This window comes from Rhamphochromis longiceps, linkage group LG13 (assembly GCF_057381845.1).
Source record: "Rhamphochromis longiceps isolate RC_006_pf linkage group LG13, R_longiceps_female_GT1.1, whole genome shotgun sequence".
NCBI classification, from domain to species: Eukaryota; Metazoa; Chordata; class Actinopteri; order Cichliformes; family Cichlidae; genus Rhamphochromis; species Rhamphochromis longiceps.
This window is the reverse complement of record NC_140569.1, coordinates 25255885-25275523: the sequence shown is the minus strand read 5'-3', so window position 1 is coordinate 25275523 and position 19639 is coordinate 25255885. Positions and strand designations below refer to the sequence as shown.

The 19639-nt window shown below is 42.5% G+C and overlaps 1 protein-coding gene across 5 annotated transcripts in view; it reads right to left on the bottom strand.

Annotated features, from left to right (window-relative positions):
- The window catches only part of ate1 (arginyltransferase 1), a 54052-nt gene that overhangs the window by 11834 nt on the left and 22579 nt on the right, over positions 1 to 19639 (bottom strand). For all 5 annotated transcript variants that reach the window (XM_085428682.1, XM_085428678.1, XM_085428681.1 and 2 more), the window contains 3 exons: positions 18436 to 18468; positions 12956 to 13137; positions 9407 to 9506 (listed from right to left, as the gene is read on the bottom strand). In XM_085428682.1, coding sequence (XP_085284808.1) covers positions 9407 to 9506; positions 12956 to 13137; positions 18436 to 18468 — 315 coding nt within the window. The remainder of the gene's footprint in view (positions 1 to 9406; positions 9507 to 12955; positions 13138 to 18435; positions 18469 to 19639) is intronic.

Sequence of the window (19639 nt, the reverse complement as noted above, 5' to 3'; positions counted from 1 at the left end):
ATACAGCATCACTCACTCTTTTGAGGCCACACAACTGCATGCACACAGATTTGTGTGTTTCTGTCAGAGTCACTGAGTCCATAATAAAGTTCACTAACCTTGTTCCTTCCCTTAATTGTGCACACTCCTGTCTCACACACCTCGAAGTAGAGAGCAATGCCCCAGGCCTGTACCAATGATTTATATGAAAAGCAATTAATCAGAGCCATAAATGGAGTGCTTCGCCGCAGCCAAGGAATCCTCATGAAAATCTACACCTCTTTTGCCTCCTGCTTCTTTTCCTCCTCCCAGTCTGACTAGGAAATCAGACAAATGAGTTTGGTATGTGCTGAGCTGAGACAACCTTCATCAAACAAAAGACCGTCAAACAGGAGTTTCTTTCTTCACCTTCTTTTCTCTCCCGCCAGGGTGTCACAAATTGTAAAAGCAGCTTTAATCAATTAAACACAAATTTGAAGCACTGATTGTAGCTCATTAACCTTTTAACATTGGAGACCAGCTCAGTGTCTACAAATACATTTTATAGGGCTCTGGCAGTTTTATGCAGCTAGAAAAAGGGAAATGTGTTTGTGAGGAATCAAAAACGTAAAGATACGATCACATGTTGCATCAGAAAGAGAGTTTTGAGGATGAGATCATTTGGTGATTTGTAGCCACACAGCAGTGTCATGGTTCAAAGCGATCCCCTTTCAGGCTTGCCAGACCAAAAGACAGGAGGTGGACTTAGTGTCATGGTAAGAGGGTTTCCCTGTCTCCATCTGCATTACTTTACACCCACATCTGCAGCTAATTTCCTGCTCATATCTACAGCTGAATTTTTACACACCCCTACCCCTGCTGAGGTATCACTGTATGTTTGCGTTTGCACGAGTCAGACACTGTGCACAGTGTCTGCATGCGGTTTCAAAGAGACTTTTCTTGTTAAAACAACTGATACAGCCAACCCAGGAAAGAACATCAAGTTATAAAGTAATCAGTTGGTTAACTGAACACCTACCTCAGTATGAGACAGAGCGGCTCCAAAAGTGTGATGTAAGAGTGGTCATAGAATAGATGAGGTCACTAATGTTAGACTTTAGTCTGTCTGGCACTGGCAAGAGATATATTATCCAAAGATAACATGCAATACAAAAAGCACCCTGTTTTATATAATATATTAGGTCAAGCATGAACACAATAGTGAATGGGATATTATGCTGGGATTACATAGTGGTCAAGCACTCTCAGAAAGAAATGGGCATTAAACCCAAGCAGACAAATATGGTCAAGAAGTCACATTTCTTTGCAGCTGGCCGTCACCCAGGACAAGCCTGAACTTGGAGTACGTACAAAGAAGCAGTGTGACCCAAAGCCAGGCAAACCTAACCTAGCCTGGCAGAGGCCAGCACTCTGACCCAGGGTCACTCTCAACCAATTTTACTCAAAAACCAATAAACAGAGGTCCTGAAACCCACAACGACTCTACTCTCCCTCAAAATGCGGCCCTCACAATACACCCCTCTCTGTGGTCCTCCGACTGTTGACATGCATATATTGTGCCCAGAGGAGGAGGCAGCATGGCTGGGGAGCTCTACCTGCTGACGGACACACATAAACAGCACGGCCCACAGAAACACACACGCAGCTAGAAAAATAGCATACAAAACTAAGCAGGCTGAATGAACAGCACCACTGAAAGACATGTCCAAACAAGCCGTGCTTTAGAATAGTGGCCCATGCGATCATACTTTCACATGACCTACATATGCATTTGTGCCTGTTGAGGTGTGTGTGTGTGTGTGTGTGTGTGAGGGCCCAGAGAAATGAGGCTGCATTACGGGAGGTTTACGCCAACTGCTGCTGTTTAAACACTCAGGGGCCCGCCGAGGCCTCTTCACCCTACTCAACACATTACCACAGGACGGCCTTCAAATAAAGCATCCAGGCTGGTAAGTCTCCCCTGTGGGCCCCTGGACAACCCCCACCAATCCCTTCCACCCAAGTCAATTCTGGCCCAGCGCTCCCTTTGCCTGGCTTGTGCGTCACGGCTCCACGGATGACAGGTTAATGAGGAAAAAATATTTTTACAGGATCACATTTCAACCAAACCCTGAGAACCAATGGCAGCGCTTTTATGGGCATCAGCTCTCAGACTGGGCACTTTTATCTCTTCATCTTCTCGGGTCTTTACGGGCAGGCGAACTCTTATGAATGTCTGACACAGACCACAGGTTACCGACTTGCAGTCAGATCCGCAGCCCTTAATCTCCGTCTTAAAACCCCACCTCAGATTTCTAACTGCAAGGCCTCCGCCCACACTATAAGTCTGTGTTTCTAAATGCATTTATGAAAGCAGCCCATTCTGTCGAGTAGGGCTTATCAAAGATCTGAATGTGGTCTCTTGCCAAGAAAAAAAAACAAACAAAAAACAGACTTTCAGACAAAGCGGCGCAGCTGCACCAGGTTTTGAAAATAAATAGAGGTGAGGTGAAGTTAATGGTAAGGCAAACACCTCAGGTTGGCAGCTAGAGGGCTCTGGATGTGCTCAGCATGACACCATCTCCAAACTCTCATTTTTGCCCTTATGACCTTCAGACCTCCCCTTTGCTTAGACTCTCTCTGCAACCCGCCCTCTCCCAACTCTGTCCTTCCACCAGCAGTAACACTGAATCTTCTAACCTAACCTCCCTGAACTCCGCTCCCTCAGTCTCTCACCCTGTCAGCGCTGACAGGGTGAGAGACTGTCAGCGACGGTTCAACATAAACACTGTTTTTCACTGTAAACTGTTTCTTAGGGTGCCAAGCAGTGGCTGGACCAAGCCCGTGCTCTAACCTGTTAACGATTTGTTAAAAACACAAAGTGTGGCAGGACAGAAGAGAGAGGATGAAGCATAAAAGAGAAGAGAAATTATCAAAACTTTAAACGAATGTTTCTGCTGAGAGGTGCGCTGTTGGTGGTCTCCTGTCAAGCTAAATCAAACAACAATGTTTCTGTCAGAAAGGCTCCAATTTAAAAAAGAAAAAAAAAATTCGGGGGAAAAGGGGGAGAAGTGGAAGGCAGCAAAACGGCTAAGCTTTGGCTTATAAACTTCACAGACAGGGTGAAAATGGACCCCGTTGGATTTGATCTTATTTTGATGGGCACAGGGTTTTTTAACTTGAGGATTGCTGGAAGGTAATGCTGCTGGTTTAGTAGAATAACAGCTTTTACGAACCAAGAGAATATTGCTTCTTCTGAGAAAAAGAACACAGGCAGACATGAAAGAGAGAGCTAAACACATAAAACTATTACAGTAAATGCGTGAGAAAGACCAATCCACGCCGCACCGCGCCGAACAGTAAGTTTATACCACCTCATCATGACTTACTGCACATTCGCACACAGATGACAATTTGAGAAATGAGAACCTCACCACTGCGAGAGTAGATATCACTTCTGCCTGTAATAACATTAGACTAAAAGAGCAAAAACGTGTTGCCATGTTTTCATCCGAATGGAATCAGCTGAAAGTTTCTTCAATCTGATCTCTTTACTCTCTATCAATCTTTCATCCCGACCAGCATGGCGGCTGTTTCCCCTCCTTTTTTTGTTAAGAAATGTTGAAAGGAGGACAGAAACAAAAAGAATGAAAGAAAGAGGAAAAAGGGTGGGCGTGGCGCTGTTCTGGGCCTACAGCATTAGACGACAGTTCAACATAAACACTGTTGTTCACTGTAAACCGTTTCAATGCTACTCATCAAAACCTACCAAAGCGGGATAATGTTTATGCCAGGAGCTCAACAATAATAAACAGGAATACGTAAGAAAGCGATGCCCTCATCAACAAATCTGACGCTGCCTTAAAACGAAGCCGTGGACTGTAGCACGCGCGCACCGGAGGGGTGGGGGGGTGGGATGAGGGCTACTGTAGGGAAACACCCACCCTGAGATGCCTCAAGTTCACTCACCGTCACTCTTAGTCTACCAAGACGCTCAACAAGTGACACACAAAATGTCAGGTCACACACGTACGCATAGCATAGTGTCTGATTGGGCCCCTTGAGTGAAAATAACACACATGCAGAGTCCTGATAGCTGCGGCTCGCTTGGAGGCTTTTAGCATGTCATAACCTGCCACTGCGTACCTGAAGAGGGGATGAGAGTGTTTGAGAGATTTACATTAATATACACTTCTGTAATGACTTAATACAGATTATTCCATTTTTACTTGTTGGGGACAGCTATTTCTATGATTTGATTTCTATGAAAACCAAACAACAGATGACTGCATACTGCTTTTCAAACCTTTCGTATGCAGGTGAAAGTGAGCTCCTGTGTTGATACCAGAGCTGGGAGTCACTTTGTCATGTCTAATTGATGTCCTGAAAGCTAAGCTGATGCAGCAGGTGACAGAAAAGCCTGCAGGCACGCACTGATTAAGGCAAACGCTGCACCCAGAAACCAACATCAAATTTGTTCATTGCACGTATCCCGACATACTCTTGCGCACAGTGGCTGACACCTGGATGGATTTATTTCAGGTCCACTGAATTCAAAAGCTTTGGTCATGTGAAAACCCCCCCCAAAAAAAAAACAAACCCAAAAACTTCTGGCTGCTGCTGTAGGAGTGACCGTCTCTCTGACAGTGTTTGTTGTTTGTTTGAGGAGGAGCTGGCTTTGAAAAGGAAAACAGAGGTGCAGCTGCTGCGAAAGGGCTCTTTAAAAGTCGGTGAAGTACCGCCGTGAAAACGAATAACGCTTTTCATCTCGCCTCCTTTTCTCATTTGGCACACATTATGTCACTCCTTTCTTTCTCTCCATCTGTCCTCTTCCTCCCTCTTTTCACTTATTTTCACTCACTCACACTCTTTCTCGTTCTCTGTGGAAAATTTAATGGCTTCCTGGGCTCAGAGCGAGACATTCTTTCACTGTGAACAATAATAACAAGAATAAGAGGCACTTCATACAACTCTCTCGTTCCCTCGCCAAGCGGGTATAACTGGGTGTGTATTCTGTAAGGCTGAGTGTGTGTCTGTATATAAGCATGTACACCACACTTGAAAAGCATTTGAAATGTTAAGACCAGGTACTAGATTGGTTAAGCCAAGTGGGTGAGCGCTTCATTTGTTATCATCAAAGTCTGCTTATTCAGTACTCAAAAGTAACTTGCACAGACAAGTGCTCGGGCATATACGCACTTCTGGAAAAGAAAAATGGAAAAAAAACACTACAGTGCAGAATGGATCGACTCTTTGTTCAGGTGAAGCTCGAAAATAAAAAGTGAAAAGATATCAAATAAAAGTTAATGAAATCTTGCAAGCAGCTGAAGCTGGATTGAAGAGAAAGGAATAAAATGCTGCAAGAAGAACCTGAGCTGGTTTGCACATTAAGGATTTTATTTATGGTTTTAGCAGATAATTGGACGGTCACAGTCAAACTCAAGTGCTTAGGAAAAGCTGTATATTGTCTGTGAGAATCTGCAAAATGCATGCATCCAGTGACAAGTTTGTCTTTTGTTTTTTTTTGTTAGCAAATGTGACTTTGCTCTCCTGTCATCAGACACACTGACAACACTGGATGGAATCCGTGAAAGCAAGATAATTCAAATGAATGTTAGCGTTAACACACGAGAAGCATTGTGAAAGAAGAACAGTGGCAGAAGGGCCAAGACCTTTGGTCTCATTTAGCCTCCAACAGCTTCACCTTCTGCTCTCTACAGCTTGACATCACAGGGCCATGCAGGGCCAAAGAACCAGGGACAGGAGCCAGGGGCAGGATGTCACGTCAAACCCTGAACCCACCAGCCAAACCAGCAAGACTCTGTGGGACACTCAGTCCCAGCTTTGAGAACAAAGGAGAGGGTCTGACACTGGCCAGGCAACCCTCTGTTCCTGGCTGGACTCCAAGTCTTCAAGGACCCTTTAAGGCTACTCTGCAGGACCATGCCCAGTCTCTGGCACTGTTAAGAGTTTTCAAACCATTTCGCATGTAGCGTTTCCTTTGCAGAGATGTGACCTGGTTAAAAAACTCTCCTGCAAAATTGAAACCTGCAGAACAGTAAAGTTTGTAGCCTGACAGCCAAGTCCATTAGAGTGATGAAGAATGAGGGTAAAAGACAGGTATCGCTAACAGATCACAAAAAAGACCCACATGGGGCTCTTCTGCCCGCCTTCAGTGGCTCCCTGTGGCTTAAAAACACCCTTGATGACTGAGTTACTGTTACTAAATCTTTGCCTTAACTATATGTGGCCCACTCATGCTTAGGTGGGTAATCACCCTCCAAAGACCCATTCTGAAGCAGGAAAAATGGTGGAACTTTTCCAGCTTTTTGGTAAAAATAACATTTTTAAACTAATTTTAGTCCAATACTTTCATAGCAATACCAAAGAATCAATTAAATAAATAGCTTCCTGCAAAATAGTCACATGTGTTAAAAGATTTAAACTACTTACAACTATTAATAATGTCAATGGGCTAATATGAGCCTCAAATATGTTTTGAGTATCCATACAGATGTTTTTGCTTAAAAAATGTCTCTTTTGATATTCGAGGTTTCCAGCCCCTTGTGTAAAAGTATACAGCAAAAATAAATAAATAAAATTCTCACAGTGCAATATAAACAATACAGTCCTACTCCTCAGGAAAATGGGAGTATGGCGTCAACAAGTGTGAAATTTAATACAGAAGAAACTGGTTTTACAATATTTTAACACTCGTCTCAGTGACCTGCCTTAGTAGAGCCTTTTATGCTTGCACTAACACTCTGATTATGTCATCATTACCACATGCAGACAGTACTCAAGGTGGGAATGGGAGATGCTTAGATCTCTTAGATTATTCGGTACATAGTAAAAACAAACAAACAAACAAACATTAAGATCATGAATCATATATCACCTCAAAAAGCTCAGATTCTGAGTGTGAAAAACAACAACTCAGCATAAAACATGACAAAGGCCCAAATGGAGGGGCAGAAAAACTAAAGGAAAAGTCACAGTAAGTAATGGGAACAGAGGCTTTCTAGAAAAAGTGGCAAGGATGAAAAGAAGGGAGGGAAAGGTGTGCAAAATAGAGAGAGGAAGTTGTGTTCATGGGGCGTGAGTGGTGTCCAGCACAGTTCAGGAGCTGGTGTGTTTTTCTTTAAAGCAGCCGAGAGGCAGCGCTGAGATCCAGAAACCAGTAAACCTTCAACTAGGGCTGCTCAATTAATCGAATTTTAATCACGATTACGATCTGGGCTTTCAACGATCATTAAAAATGACTGAGCCGATTATTAGCCCCTCCCTCGTGCTTTACTCTCGCGCTGCTCCGTGTGGCAAATCGAGCGCACCTCTCTGCATTTCGAACACGCGTCACAACAATTAAGAGGACCCAAGGGAAGCTCGGAAAGCTAAGCAGAAGTTATTTGGAGAGGAGAGTGACTGCCGTTGGTTGAAAAGAGAGGTAAAGAAAACTTCAGTGGTGTGGAAACATTATGGGTTCGCGGAGTCAGACGTGGATCAAGTAGACACAGTGTGTAAACTTTGCTACAGTGTCGTAGCTGCACCACAGAGCAACACTGCAAAGTTCACTAAACATAGATGTTTACATTTTTCATTTATTTTTTTATATTGCAAACATTTGCACTGTTATCAGTATTTGCACACTATTTTATATTATTTTTTGACAATCTTTAAAGTCATTATTCAATACATTGTTATTGTTAAATAAATATCGTCAAATAATCGAGATCTCAATTTCAGTGAAAATAATCGCGATTATCATTTTTGCCATAATCGAGCAGCCCTACCTTCAACACAAAAACAGCGTAGGCACTGCCCCATCTAAGTGACAATTCCACAGCATCTCTGTGCATTATTGAATTACTGAGGCTCATATGCAAATCAGACAACACAAGACAGCGTGCATGTGCTCAGAGTACATTTGAATGTGTCTGTGTTCCTGTGGGATCGGGAAAGCCCAAAGGTGGGAACCGGGCAACCTTCTCACCCTCGTTCTGTGTTCCTCCCCAAGGGTAAAATAGGGCCGAGTGGGGAGTTTGTGAACAACACGCTGCAGAGGCAAACACACAAGAGCAGATATGGGGGGCTGGGGGTAGTAAATACCAGAGCCAGGAGGAGTTAGGTGCTGTGGTAACAGAGTTCACAGACAAACACTGTGATCAAGATTCAACACACAGACACACACACAGACACACAGACACACACACACACACACACACACAGCATATGTGTTCCATATACAGAGTCCCAAACTGAGAATTTGGACAAAGCACTATCCAAAGCAAGATGTAAATGGATAAAAAGATGTGGCACGTTGCCATAATCCCCAACAAGACATCAGTCTCCCATGGGCAAGAACAAGCTCTGGGAACATCTGAATGAAATGACAGTGAAATAGAGGAATTAGCAGATGAATGAGAAAAAGAGAGAAAGAATGGGAAAAACTTAGCTAAACTAAAGCACTTGGAAAGACTCCTTTCTTTCATCATCCTCCTAAGCTATAGATATTTCAGTGGTTTCTGGTGTGAACCGAGGTTATGTTTGTGAGTCCTGGCTCCTCTGTGTATCCACATTTATTATTTGTGTCAGTTTCTACAGCAGGTAAACTGCAGTGTATATGCAGATTTCTGTGGAAGCATCCTGAACTCTTCTCACTGCTGAGTTATGGCTGCTGTCACCAGTGTAACCTCTCGCTAAACCTTTAATGTCTTCAGCAGCCTCATCCTCTCTTACTTCCCTGGATGTCCTCACCATCACTTTGTTTCCCTCACATGCTCTATTCACTCCATCAAATATACTGACTGTGTATGAATAAATTTTAACAGGAGCATTTGAGTATATACTCATGCTTGTGTTATACTCAAACCATCACTGATAAATGTTGCTAATCCAGATAAACTTATGGTGAATGAATTCCAAATTGTAATTTAGACTGTAATGTTAATTAAGGCAGGTGCTGGGATTTTATATAAAGAGATCTACAGGGCCCTTTGTGATTATATTATAAAGCTATAAATATTATGCAGCAAAAGAAAAACTATATTAGTACTTAATATTGGTATTTTACAAACAAAAGACATTACAGCATGTTGGTCACTGGCCTGAGACATGATGGGCAAGAGAGACAAAACTGAAAGAGTATAGAACAGAGATCTGATCTGAGATCTAAAAGGCCCAAGAAAGGAGAGCAAAGAGGTACATTTGAATTACAAGATGGCAAATCTCCAGCATATCAGTGTCGTAACAGGCCTCTTACTGTTGTACCAAAATGTTAAAATATAAAAGCATTTATATCAGAGTATAAAACACTTAAAGTCATTGATATGTGAATTCCAGTTTACAAAACCTCAACAACGTAGGACCCCAGTGCTGAAATTCAAATATATTGTCAATATAAAGTGTGATAACCATGATAAATGTGCTGTACGTGTGAGATAATGCGTACCTTATACCGCATCTTGGGGCAGGAGTGAATGTAAAAGCCCAGGTAGTAGTAGGACAGCTTGGGAGACTGTTTCTGCAGCTGCTTGGTAAAAGCGATCTCCCTGTGGCAGGAAACACACAAATGCACCTTGTCAGAGAGCTAAGTGTAAGGAAAAGGCTTCATGCTTTTTGAAACATCACATACTGTATTCAAGCAGCATACAGTGTCACTGCGTCTTAAAAGGATGGCTCGATCCGACATCACTTTCCTCATAGCTGGAGTTTGTGCACCACAGGGCACCAATTTCAATTTCCCATGTAGAAAAATCATGGTTGCGATTTACACAGTTATTTTATTGTCAGGTTAATTAGATTATTTACTGCAGTGTTTACTCTTCTGAAAAATATGAACCCTGATGATGAGCTGATTCGGAGTTTCGCACAGTTTTAACTGCATATGCAGGGATGCTGCATCAGAAAAGTATCAATTTTTAATAACAAAGCAACAATAAAGGAATTAATAAAACATTCAAATTGATACATCAAAAAATACACCAACTAACTTAAAATGTGCTTTCACTTACAAGTTAGTCCATCAGCAGCATATAAATGGCACTTGCTGCTATGTCTAGAGCAGTGCCTAAGCTGAGGAAGTAAACACCCACACTCAAAAAGGCAGGTTTGTTTTTTTTCACCTTCTTTTTGGTTTCATGTCATTACACAAAAACAATTGCCTTCTCTCTATCAGCCCTGAGCCCTGAAGCAGAGAAGACGGTGCTGAAAAAGGAGGAAGAGAGTGTGTAAAATAAAGATTTAGAACGTGGAGGATTTATACACCTTCTCCAAATACAGTAAATGTCTCGCCTGCTTTATTTTTCCCCAATAGCTTCTTCCTTAATTGCATCCTTTTACTGAAAGCCTATTTTCTCCTTTCTCTCGGCCGTTTCCTTCGCTATTCCATAACTAAATTCCAGCTCCTCTTTCCCCCCCCCCCCTATCCTTTTTGTTTCACTCTTCCTTCCACTTCTGTGTTTCACCCGCTTAAATGAAGTGGGAGAATTCCCATTCTTACAAGACTTAACAGACAGAGAAAGAGGCCTTAAAATAAAATAGATGCACTGAAAAATAAGACATGGGACAAAGCAAGCCAAGCAAGGGAGGTGGGGGGAGAGAGAGGGAACAGGAGGAGAATATAAAAGAGGAGGGTCAAGAAAGAGAAAGGGACGGAGAAGAGAGGCAGCAAGAGAGAGGTGCTAGAAGGTCACCCGCTTGCTGCCAGGTTCCTGGGTTCCCATCCCCTCACCACAAAAGGGCCCGGCAGGCCTGAATCAAGGAAGAAGGGGGGGTCAAGAGAGGCGAGGGGCCCATTCACAAAAAGCCATAGGCCCCCTTCACTTGAGGCCTTCACACCCCCCACCTCCACCCCCATGGCAGCAGCTTGAGTCCGCCATTATCCCCTCTTCAGCCATCTGACACTCCAGCACAAGCCAATTATCAAGCCCTCTGCTCCTGCACAGCTTCCCTCATACTGATGTGCATACGCAAGCACACGGTTCATAATAATGCATGCTATGAGATGCTTTTTGCAGCTTTGCATGCACGTGGAAACATTTTGTTACCTAATCTTACAAGAACTGTGTTGAGCTTCTAGTGATGGGAAACACACAGATACTTATTTTATTGTGTCAGCATTTATGAGTAATCTATATAATATATATGTGGTTAAAACTGGGGCCACTGCAGGAATTTTTGCCATTCGAGTCCATGTTGATTGGACTCAAATGGCAATTTTTGCAATTTTGTTGCAAAATACTGCAAACATATGTTTAAGTATTTTAAAAGTGGATATTTTTGTTATCTAGAATTTTTTTTTTTTTTTTTTACTTTTCATAGGCTATGTGCGCATTCAACTACAAGACTGTTTACAGAAAAATATAAACACTCAATCAGATTAAGCCTGATTAAGAAATACAGTATATTTTGGTTTGAGATCATTGACGACAACATAATCAGGACATCTTCGTAAGAGAGATCCAGGTTTAACACCAGCTGTGTTCCCTGTACACAGTGCTTCAGGCACCTCATTATGCGCCTCTTCCCCTCTTCCTTCTGTCCTCGGGGGCCTGTGGAAGAAGGAGCAGCACTCTTATGAGAAATTTCTCAACATCTCCCTCTCCTGTTTCTCCTGCTGAATCGCACATACAAGCATACTGACACAGCTAAATAGCGCGCACAGTGCTTTACTTGTTTTAGTATTGTTGTATTGCCTGACATCCAGGCGTATATTATTTCAGCTCTGACATTATCTAAACGCTACACGTGATTTGTAAAATGATAAGCGAGTAAATACACAAATCAGGACTCCCAAAGAGGTATTGGTGTAAAATTCCAGAACTTTCCATGAACTCTTGTTACTAAAAAAATAGAAAAAGAAAGGAAAATTACCAACATTTTTTTTTTTTTAAACACTAGAATGAACTTGATTGCGGCTGAAAAGTTAAGTTTCCAATCCAACTGGGCCTGCTGTAGGAACGCCATCTAATGTAATGAATATATGCATATACCAGAGAGGGGGTGAGAGGGCCACATGCATTCTGTACAGCAAGTTTTGAACAGAGTCAGCCAGTCCAAGCAGACTAGGGAGTGTCCAAGACCTGATCAAAGACTGTTCTCTGGTGTCTGTAAACACGTGGGAGGATTTCAGTCCCGCTGGCTTCCTTCTCCAAGGCCTCCTCCACACGTCGAGCACTCTGTGTTACTCTTTGAGTCAGACTCTTACAATAATAAGTGATGGAGGGGTGGGCTGTGTGCTTAGGATGACCGAGGTGTTCCCTCTATATGAGAAAAGATCCTCTGCGCGACTGCACATAAACGCTCACAACTCCCATTTTAACACCTGTGCACACCAACTTTAAAGCGAAGATCACCCGGTCCCTCGCATATGTGCAGAGAAATTTTTAAAAGCCTTTCTCGCATTACTGGGTTACATTTTAACAGGAAACGCCAGATATGTGCACCTATAGAGTATGCGTGAGTTCTCTTATTTCAACCTGGGAGAGAGAGAACTGTCATCAGCTGAACCGCAAAACAGAGCACTGCCTCAACCAATCAAGTGTGAAGAAAGAGGTATTTTTCCCTGACCTAGAGTACTGTGGCACTTATAGTATACAGTTCTAAAGATAAAATGTGGGAGGAACCAAATAGACCAAGAGTCAGGGGGGGAGAGAGAGAGGTTAAGAGGAGGGCAAACATGAGAGGCAGGAAAGTGAGAAAGCATCAAAGACAGAACAAAGACATTAGGGAAGAAAGAATGAAAGGAATAAGAGACAAAGCAACTTCTTTCTTAAAAGGAGCTGCATGTTGCATTTCGTAATCATTGCTGTGGTCGTTTAAGACCAACTGTAACGCACTCTATGGTGCTGCCGTGAGTAATGTGCGCACCGGTGAGGTTTTATTACGCCAAGCCCTTTAAAAACACCACTGGCATCATGGCCCAGTGGCTTACTTCTGTCTTCACAGCAGTTTTTCACGTAAACAGCAAGCACATTGTGTTTGAGTGCTGACAACAAACCTGAGAGCAGAGTAGGAGCCCAGAGACAGTGAGTTAAAGTCGGGATGGTAGTACAAGTAGACGGAGGACACACAGGTAGGCAGGATATCAATCACCCCCACTGCCACAATACGTCCATCCAGCCAGTACTGCTGGTGGAAGGAGCCGTAGCCCACCTCAGGCCCATCTGGAGCATATTCTGCCTGGGGGAAAGCAAACAGAGTGAAAAGTTTAAGAGAAAATAGTCACTGGTCAGAACAATAGCAGTACTCTAGTGCACAGTATAGTTTGCATGTAAAAATATATAAATCACAGAGGAACGAGAATGTGGTATTTAATAGCGCTCGTTTACTTTCTTGCACTGATCCACTTTCTTTTCTGCACACTCACACCTGTATGATGTTGTATTACAGACCGTGCTTCTCCCTGCCAGGCCTCACGCATTATGTGTGGGGGTGTACAGTAGCCTCACGTTCGGCCTGCTAATGGCTCCCAAATGTGGAGTGAAAGCAGGAGCAGAGTTGGGCTGTTGGGGGGGGGGGGGGGGGGGGCACTGGCCACAGAAACACTCCAGGAGAGGATTTTAATAAAAAGACCCTGCACGAGCAAAATCCATTTCACCAGGCGGTAGTGGAGTGTTGCCAAGCTTTCCTCCTATACATGTCTGCGTCTGCACTCCCCCTGCGGCACGAAAGAATGCGGGTGTAAGTGAGCACCCATGCGCCCGGGCCTCCCTCCATTAATGAAACTGTTAAGTTTTTGTAACACGTTGCGTTTCTCACAGGGTTACTGCATGCTGGGTTTTTCAATCAAGTCAGCTGACTTCTTTTATCCCAGAGGCTTAAATCTAGAGGCTTGGGGTTTGGGGTTAAAAGTCATATTAAGCAAGGGTATTGGTTTATGTTTGTGTATGTGTCTTTCTTCAGCGTACTAGTAACAGGATCCGTCTCCTTCTCCAGCCTTCATCTGGACGCAGTTAAGAAGCACAGACGCTGCTAGTTATCACAACACTGAGAGAGCTAGATCACTAATCCAGTGCGCCACTGGGCCTGCGCTCTGACCAAGTTAAACCTGACCAAATAGAATCTCTCACCCACTCCCACACCTCCCTGCAGCTCTGTGACCCCAGCAGACTGACAGTTTTCTTAAGAAGAACTGGTAATAAAAGTTATATCCCTTTAGGTCAGGCCTTTGGGTACCCAGGTGTAATTAACTGCCTGACACAATCAATACCAGAGGCCATTTTTGTGTGTGTGTGTGTGTGTGTGTGTGTGTGTGTGTGTGTGTGTGTGTGTGTGTGTGTGTGTGTGTGTGTATGGATAGGTAATTTAATTATCCTTTCCTAACAGCTCCATAAAAGAGGCCACATGACGTTAGATGTAGATTATGAGGTTTTATTGAGATTTAGCTGCGACCGACAGATGATTTAAGAATAAAAATGAACATTTTTGGCAAACGGTCAGCTGGCGATGGTGGAGGACAACAATGACCACAACTCGATAAAGCACTGCCTGATGCGGATTTAAAAGTGTGTGTGTATCCATAGCTGGGGGAAACTGTTGGTCTGATGTTTTAGCGCCATTTATCACTAAAACACCAGAGGCTTTGTCAAAAGGAAAGAGCACAAGATGATTTTTCGTAACGCACATTCAGCATACACACTTGAGCGTTATTATGAATGTGAGTGCTCATGCAAGAGTTGCAATGGCTGCCTGAGTGTGTGTATGAGAGTGTGTTTGTTTATAAGCTTGTACCGCGCTCAAGCCTGATCTTGTCAGACTGACCTGTGCATCACCTCAAATGACAGCTTAATGGTTGTGTCCTTGCAACTGTGACAACAATCTAAACATTCCCTGGAACACTTCTAACCACCCCAGAGCTTCCCAGCAGCCCCAAATCACTCACATATGGCCTAAATACAGGGCTATGTGTGTAGCACGCTTGATAAAGCCATGAGGTGGTATACCGTGTGTTTATTTCAACCTGCTCAGGGAGACATTTAGTTAAACTTCTGCTGAATTAGAATAATTGGATTTTGTGAACCCTTCAAGGACAAAAATGAGCTTATATTCCCTTTATAGACACTTTATCTCAGACTTGAATGGTTAAGTTAGCTTTAAGGAAGAAGCCTAAAATAAAGACGGATGATGTGAACAGAAATGAATATGACAATGATTGTCTTATATTTCACTGTAAATTGTGCAAAGATAAACATAAATATATGCAATGTTTTAATTTAGCATAAGCAACACGTTTAAAAGGTTAGTTCAGGTTAAAAGAAATAGAGAAAAAGTTTTATGACTGTAAAACCAAGTGGTAGAACAGGGACATATCACAACTAAAAAGTTTAATAAGTAAATTTGGTGTTCAAAAAAAAGTATCCTAGAGAGGCTGAGGCACTCAGAAGTATAGATGTGGAGAGTTTCACCACTCTGTAAAAGGCTGCGTGGGCAAGTAGCTCAGGAATTTAAAAATAGTGTTTTACAATGCAAAATTCCAGAAATTTGGATGATAACACCACCTACAATGAGACGTTTTGCAGACTATTCTGAGATGCGACCAAGAAATTGGTCAGAGAAAAGATCCACCGATAAAAGTGCATTAAAAAACAGACAATACTGCAGAGGAAATCCCAACACTGGCTCAGCAGCACTTCCAATGACAACTGAAACAGTTTGTTGCTAAATGCACAATATTCTATTTTTGCAAAGAAAAACAAAACAAAACACATCAACGAGATCCAGAAATACGACCCCCACTGAACTAAATTCATGGATGCTGCATGCGGTTAGGGACCACCTCGCTTGAAAGCAACATATACGACAGCATCCGTGATGGCGCACAAAGCACAGGTAACTTGCACACCTGTGAAAGCACCATTAATGCTAAGTGATAATGTAATGATTATGGGGCAATACACTCTAAAAGGGAACCTCTTAGTCTTTCAGTTCAGATGTTTTTGTTGCATTTCTCAGTCCGGCAGTCTGCCTTTGTAGTTTCAAAGAGTTCGCTAAATTCGAGCAGGGTGCTGCAGTAGGAGGCCGCTGTTCCAACGGGTCTGTTTGTGAAATCTCTCCCTTTCTAGATATTTCACAATGAACTGTAATCAACTGTAAGTGGAAGCATTTGGGAAGCAACTCAAGAGTCAGACCATGTAAAGTTACAGAGTGGGGGTCACCGAGTGCTGAGATGAACAGTGCACAAAAGTCAAGTCTTGAGTTCCAAACCTCTTCTGACAGCAACATCAACGCAAAAACTGTCGGGAGCTTCATGGTGTGGTTTTCCAAGGCCAAGCAGCTCCTGTAGGTGTTAGGTGAAGGTGGTCCAGTACTTTTGTCCATACAGTGGATGCTGCAATCCAGCCATCTTTTTCAAGAAAGACCTTACTTATTTTAAAGCAGTTCTCTGGAACCTGTTTTTACTGAGTCATGTTAAGTTAAACTCTGTGCTTTTGTTTACATATTATTTTTGTCTGTTTTTGATTTGGTTTGACCATTACACAGCAGTCCCACCTTTCTGGAAATGAGTTCCTGGCATCAAAACTCACTATGATCACATGTTTTTTTTTTTTCATAATTCAATCAATTTCTGTGTTCCAACATTTGACAATGCCTCTTTGTAAAAATTTACGACCAAAAAGAATAAGGTTAAAATTATTTTTCCACATCCTTTTTTTGGTATATTCCACATAGTGATCAAAGTCTTTTGGAAAAGTCTGCATTTCTTTACATAGTAAAATAATTCTCTGACAAAATGCTAAGAAGGGAAAGACAGAGATGACCAAACTACAGAAGAAAAGACTGAAAGCCACAGTCCTGCACCCCTGTTACTGTGTAGGTTGTTTATTCATAAAAGGAAAACTGAATGAGGAGACAAATCCCACAAAACCCATAACACCCTGTGTTTCTCCTGCACTGAAGTGCTCATCATGTTTGGAGACAGGCAGAACCAGTGTGTTTACATTTCTGCATTTGTATGTAAAAGCATCTGAAAAACTCTATGGCATATTCTGTTAACTGCCACTTAGTTTCGGCATGAATCCTCTGCAGTTTTGGTGAAATCAAACAATTAGACTACCTGTGTCCCAATTACAATTTGGAAGTATGCATTTCTCATACATTTTTAAAAATGCAGGCTTATATGTGAGCTGATGAACCACAGAGTTTGCTGGTCCATGTGGTGAGTGTCTGTGTATTTTAATAGCACTCTGATTGGACACAGATGGAGGCCAACACGCAGAGCAACAGCAGAAATCCATGTATAATAATTCTGAAATGGAGAGCGTTTGGAGAGAGACAGGGGAGACTGAGATGAGAGGATGAAAGAAGGAAAGAAAAACAAGTTGCACGAGAGGACGCCGAATGAAAAGAGATGGCCTCCTCAACTGGCATAGAGGAGGGGACACTGAAGGCAGGAAAATATGCGAGGTAGTGTGGCACAGTTTTGGTGTGCACATGTGTGCAGAACTGTGTAATTCAGCTGCCTGGCCTCCAGCCTTGACGAGGTGATAAAAGCTTGTTTCCTATAAACACTAATGATGTTCATTAGCGGAGACCTGAGGGGGCCCACGGGGCAAAAGAGAGTGACTGCGTTTGTGTCAGTCAGTCTGCGTGTGCTCTGGACCTCAATCCCATTAAAGTGGCTGTTATAAGTACCCATCCTGGGTCTAATTGTTGGTGTAATTGTCCTGACCCAAGAGGTCCAGTGGTATTTCTGAAGCCTGCAGCTCAACAGGCCTGACAAGTGCTCAGTGATGCCTTACTGCAAACTTGCACCTCACAGCAAACACCACCAGATTAACCACCAATGCTCTTCCAGATCCTTCTGTATACAGATTAAAGCATCTAAAAATTTACACAGTAAACAGATTACGAGCAAGATTTCACTAATTAATGCACCAGAAGCTGCCATTAAATTTCTAATGGTGCCTGAATAATTTCTTCTTGTTAAGTGGGCCCACACAATCTCCTCATCAACCTGTAATTTGTACCACGCCACGCAAAGTAATGGGCAGTGGTATAAATGTGGTATGTTCTATCCCGTCAAAGCCAGAGGGAAGGACTGCTCTGAAGACCTTATGTTCAACACAGTTGCAATCTGGACACCACATTTACCATTTTCCTCCTTCGGCACCCCCTTTCACTAACACAGGGCTAAATTAAAACCCCTCCGATATGAAACAAAACCCCCTTTCCAAATCCCTCAGCTCCACTCAATCCAGCTGGAGGGCTCTCTAAGAGGCAGGCCAAAGGTAGAGGGTTGGTATGTGCTGAAAAAGGGCAACTAGTTTAGATTTTCTTTCTTTTGAGTGAATGTGATGAGGAACTAAAAACCGAAACCCCAGGCGTTTTTCAAGTCATTATCATAATCTCCATGACAGTAATTTCAGGAAGACCCTCTACTGGTTGGGGCAAATCATTCCAGGTAACACATTTGGATGAACAGAGACATTTAAAAGCAGGGGGTTATTAAACTGTCAACAGGCCAAAGGAAATACATACCTCTAACGGTGAATCACAGAGAAATCTCTTGAACTGTGGAGGAAAGCAGAGGGGGGGACAGAGAGAAAAACAGTTAGCTCTCTGGGTCAGCAGCTCTTTTGAAAAAGGCATAAATGAAAACCATACACGTCTCCTTTGCTGTTCTATATAACTTATCCCTCCCTGTTTTCTTTCTACTCAGGTGTCACATTTCAAATGAAGCCCTCCATTCACTACAGGGAATTAAAAGGAAAACTGTATTTATACAAATGAAAACATTTACCCTATCAACTGCAGCTCGCACTACAGGGAGGACACCGTGACAGCAAAAATAAGCAGTGCTCCCAATGTCAAAATAGTTTCTCTCTCATTTAAAACACCACACCAGATATTGATTACTGGGGTGGGGGTGGAAAATATGTCATTTTTCTTCCATTCTCTCTACCGTTTCCTGGAGTTCATTTTTAGCAGTGGGGTTGAGAGCGGTGTCCATGTTTAGGTCCAAAACCGTTTTGTAATGACAACCAGAACGCCAAAGTGGTGACTGACAGATTTAAGTTTACTCAATGAGCACATAACACAGACCCTTGCTCATATTTTACAAAGACATGCTACAATCCAGCTGTGTCATTCGTTTGCAGATATGTTTACCTTGGGGTCCACTGTTTGAGGAGCAGAACATAGATCTATATCAGCACCAAAGTATTGTAAACACTGACAGTGAGGGTCCAGATGTGATTCCATAAACAACGATACACACTGTATTGCACGATGACCCTTATCCGCCAGCAAATGCATTTCCATTCATAATTATTTTGTGTTGCTTCTGATTCTATCCAACCAGCTAGGGCTTGAACGCTTGTTAAACGGTGATACTAATTTTCAGTCCATCTGATTTGTGCTGAAAATATTGTATTTTGTCATTATGACTAACTCATATATCAAAGTAATCTAATTCTTTATATTATGTCCTGAAGAATAACAGTGTAAACAAAAGCCAATAAAAATTAGCACTTGCAATTTTATTTCCATCAAAGTTGCTGACAATGAAATGAGACTACTTATTTTGTTTTTATAGCATCTAGACTGACTGAAGGCTGTGTTGGACATTTAGAGACAGATTATCTGTCTTTGCTTATTATTAACACGTAGGTTCTCTAGGAGTTGCCAGAATTTCCCAGAAGCGCACCAACATGCTCTGCTTGTGAGTAAGTGACTGAGTATG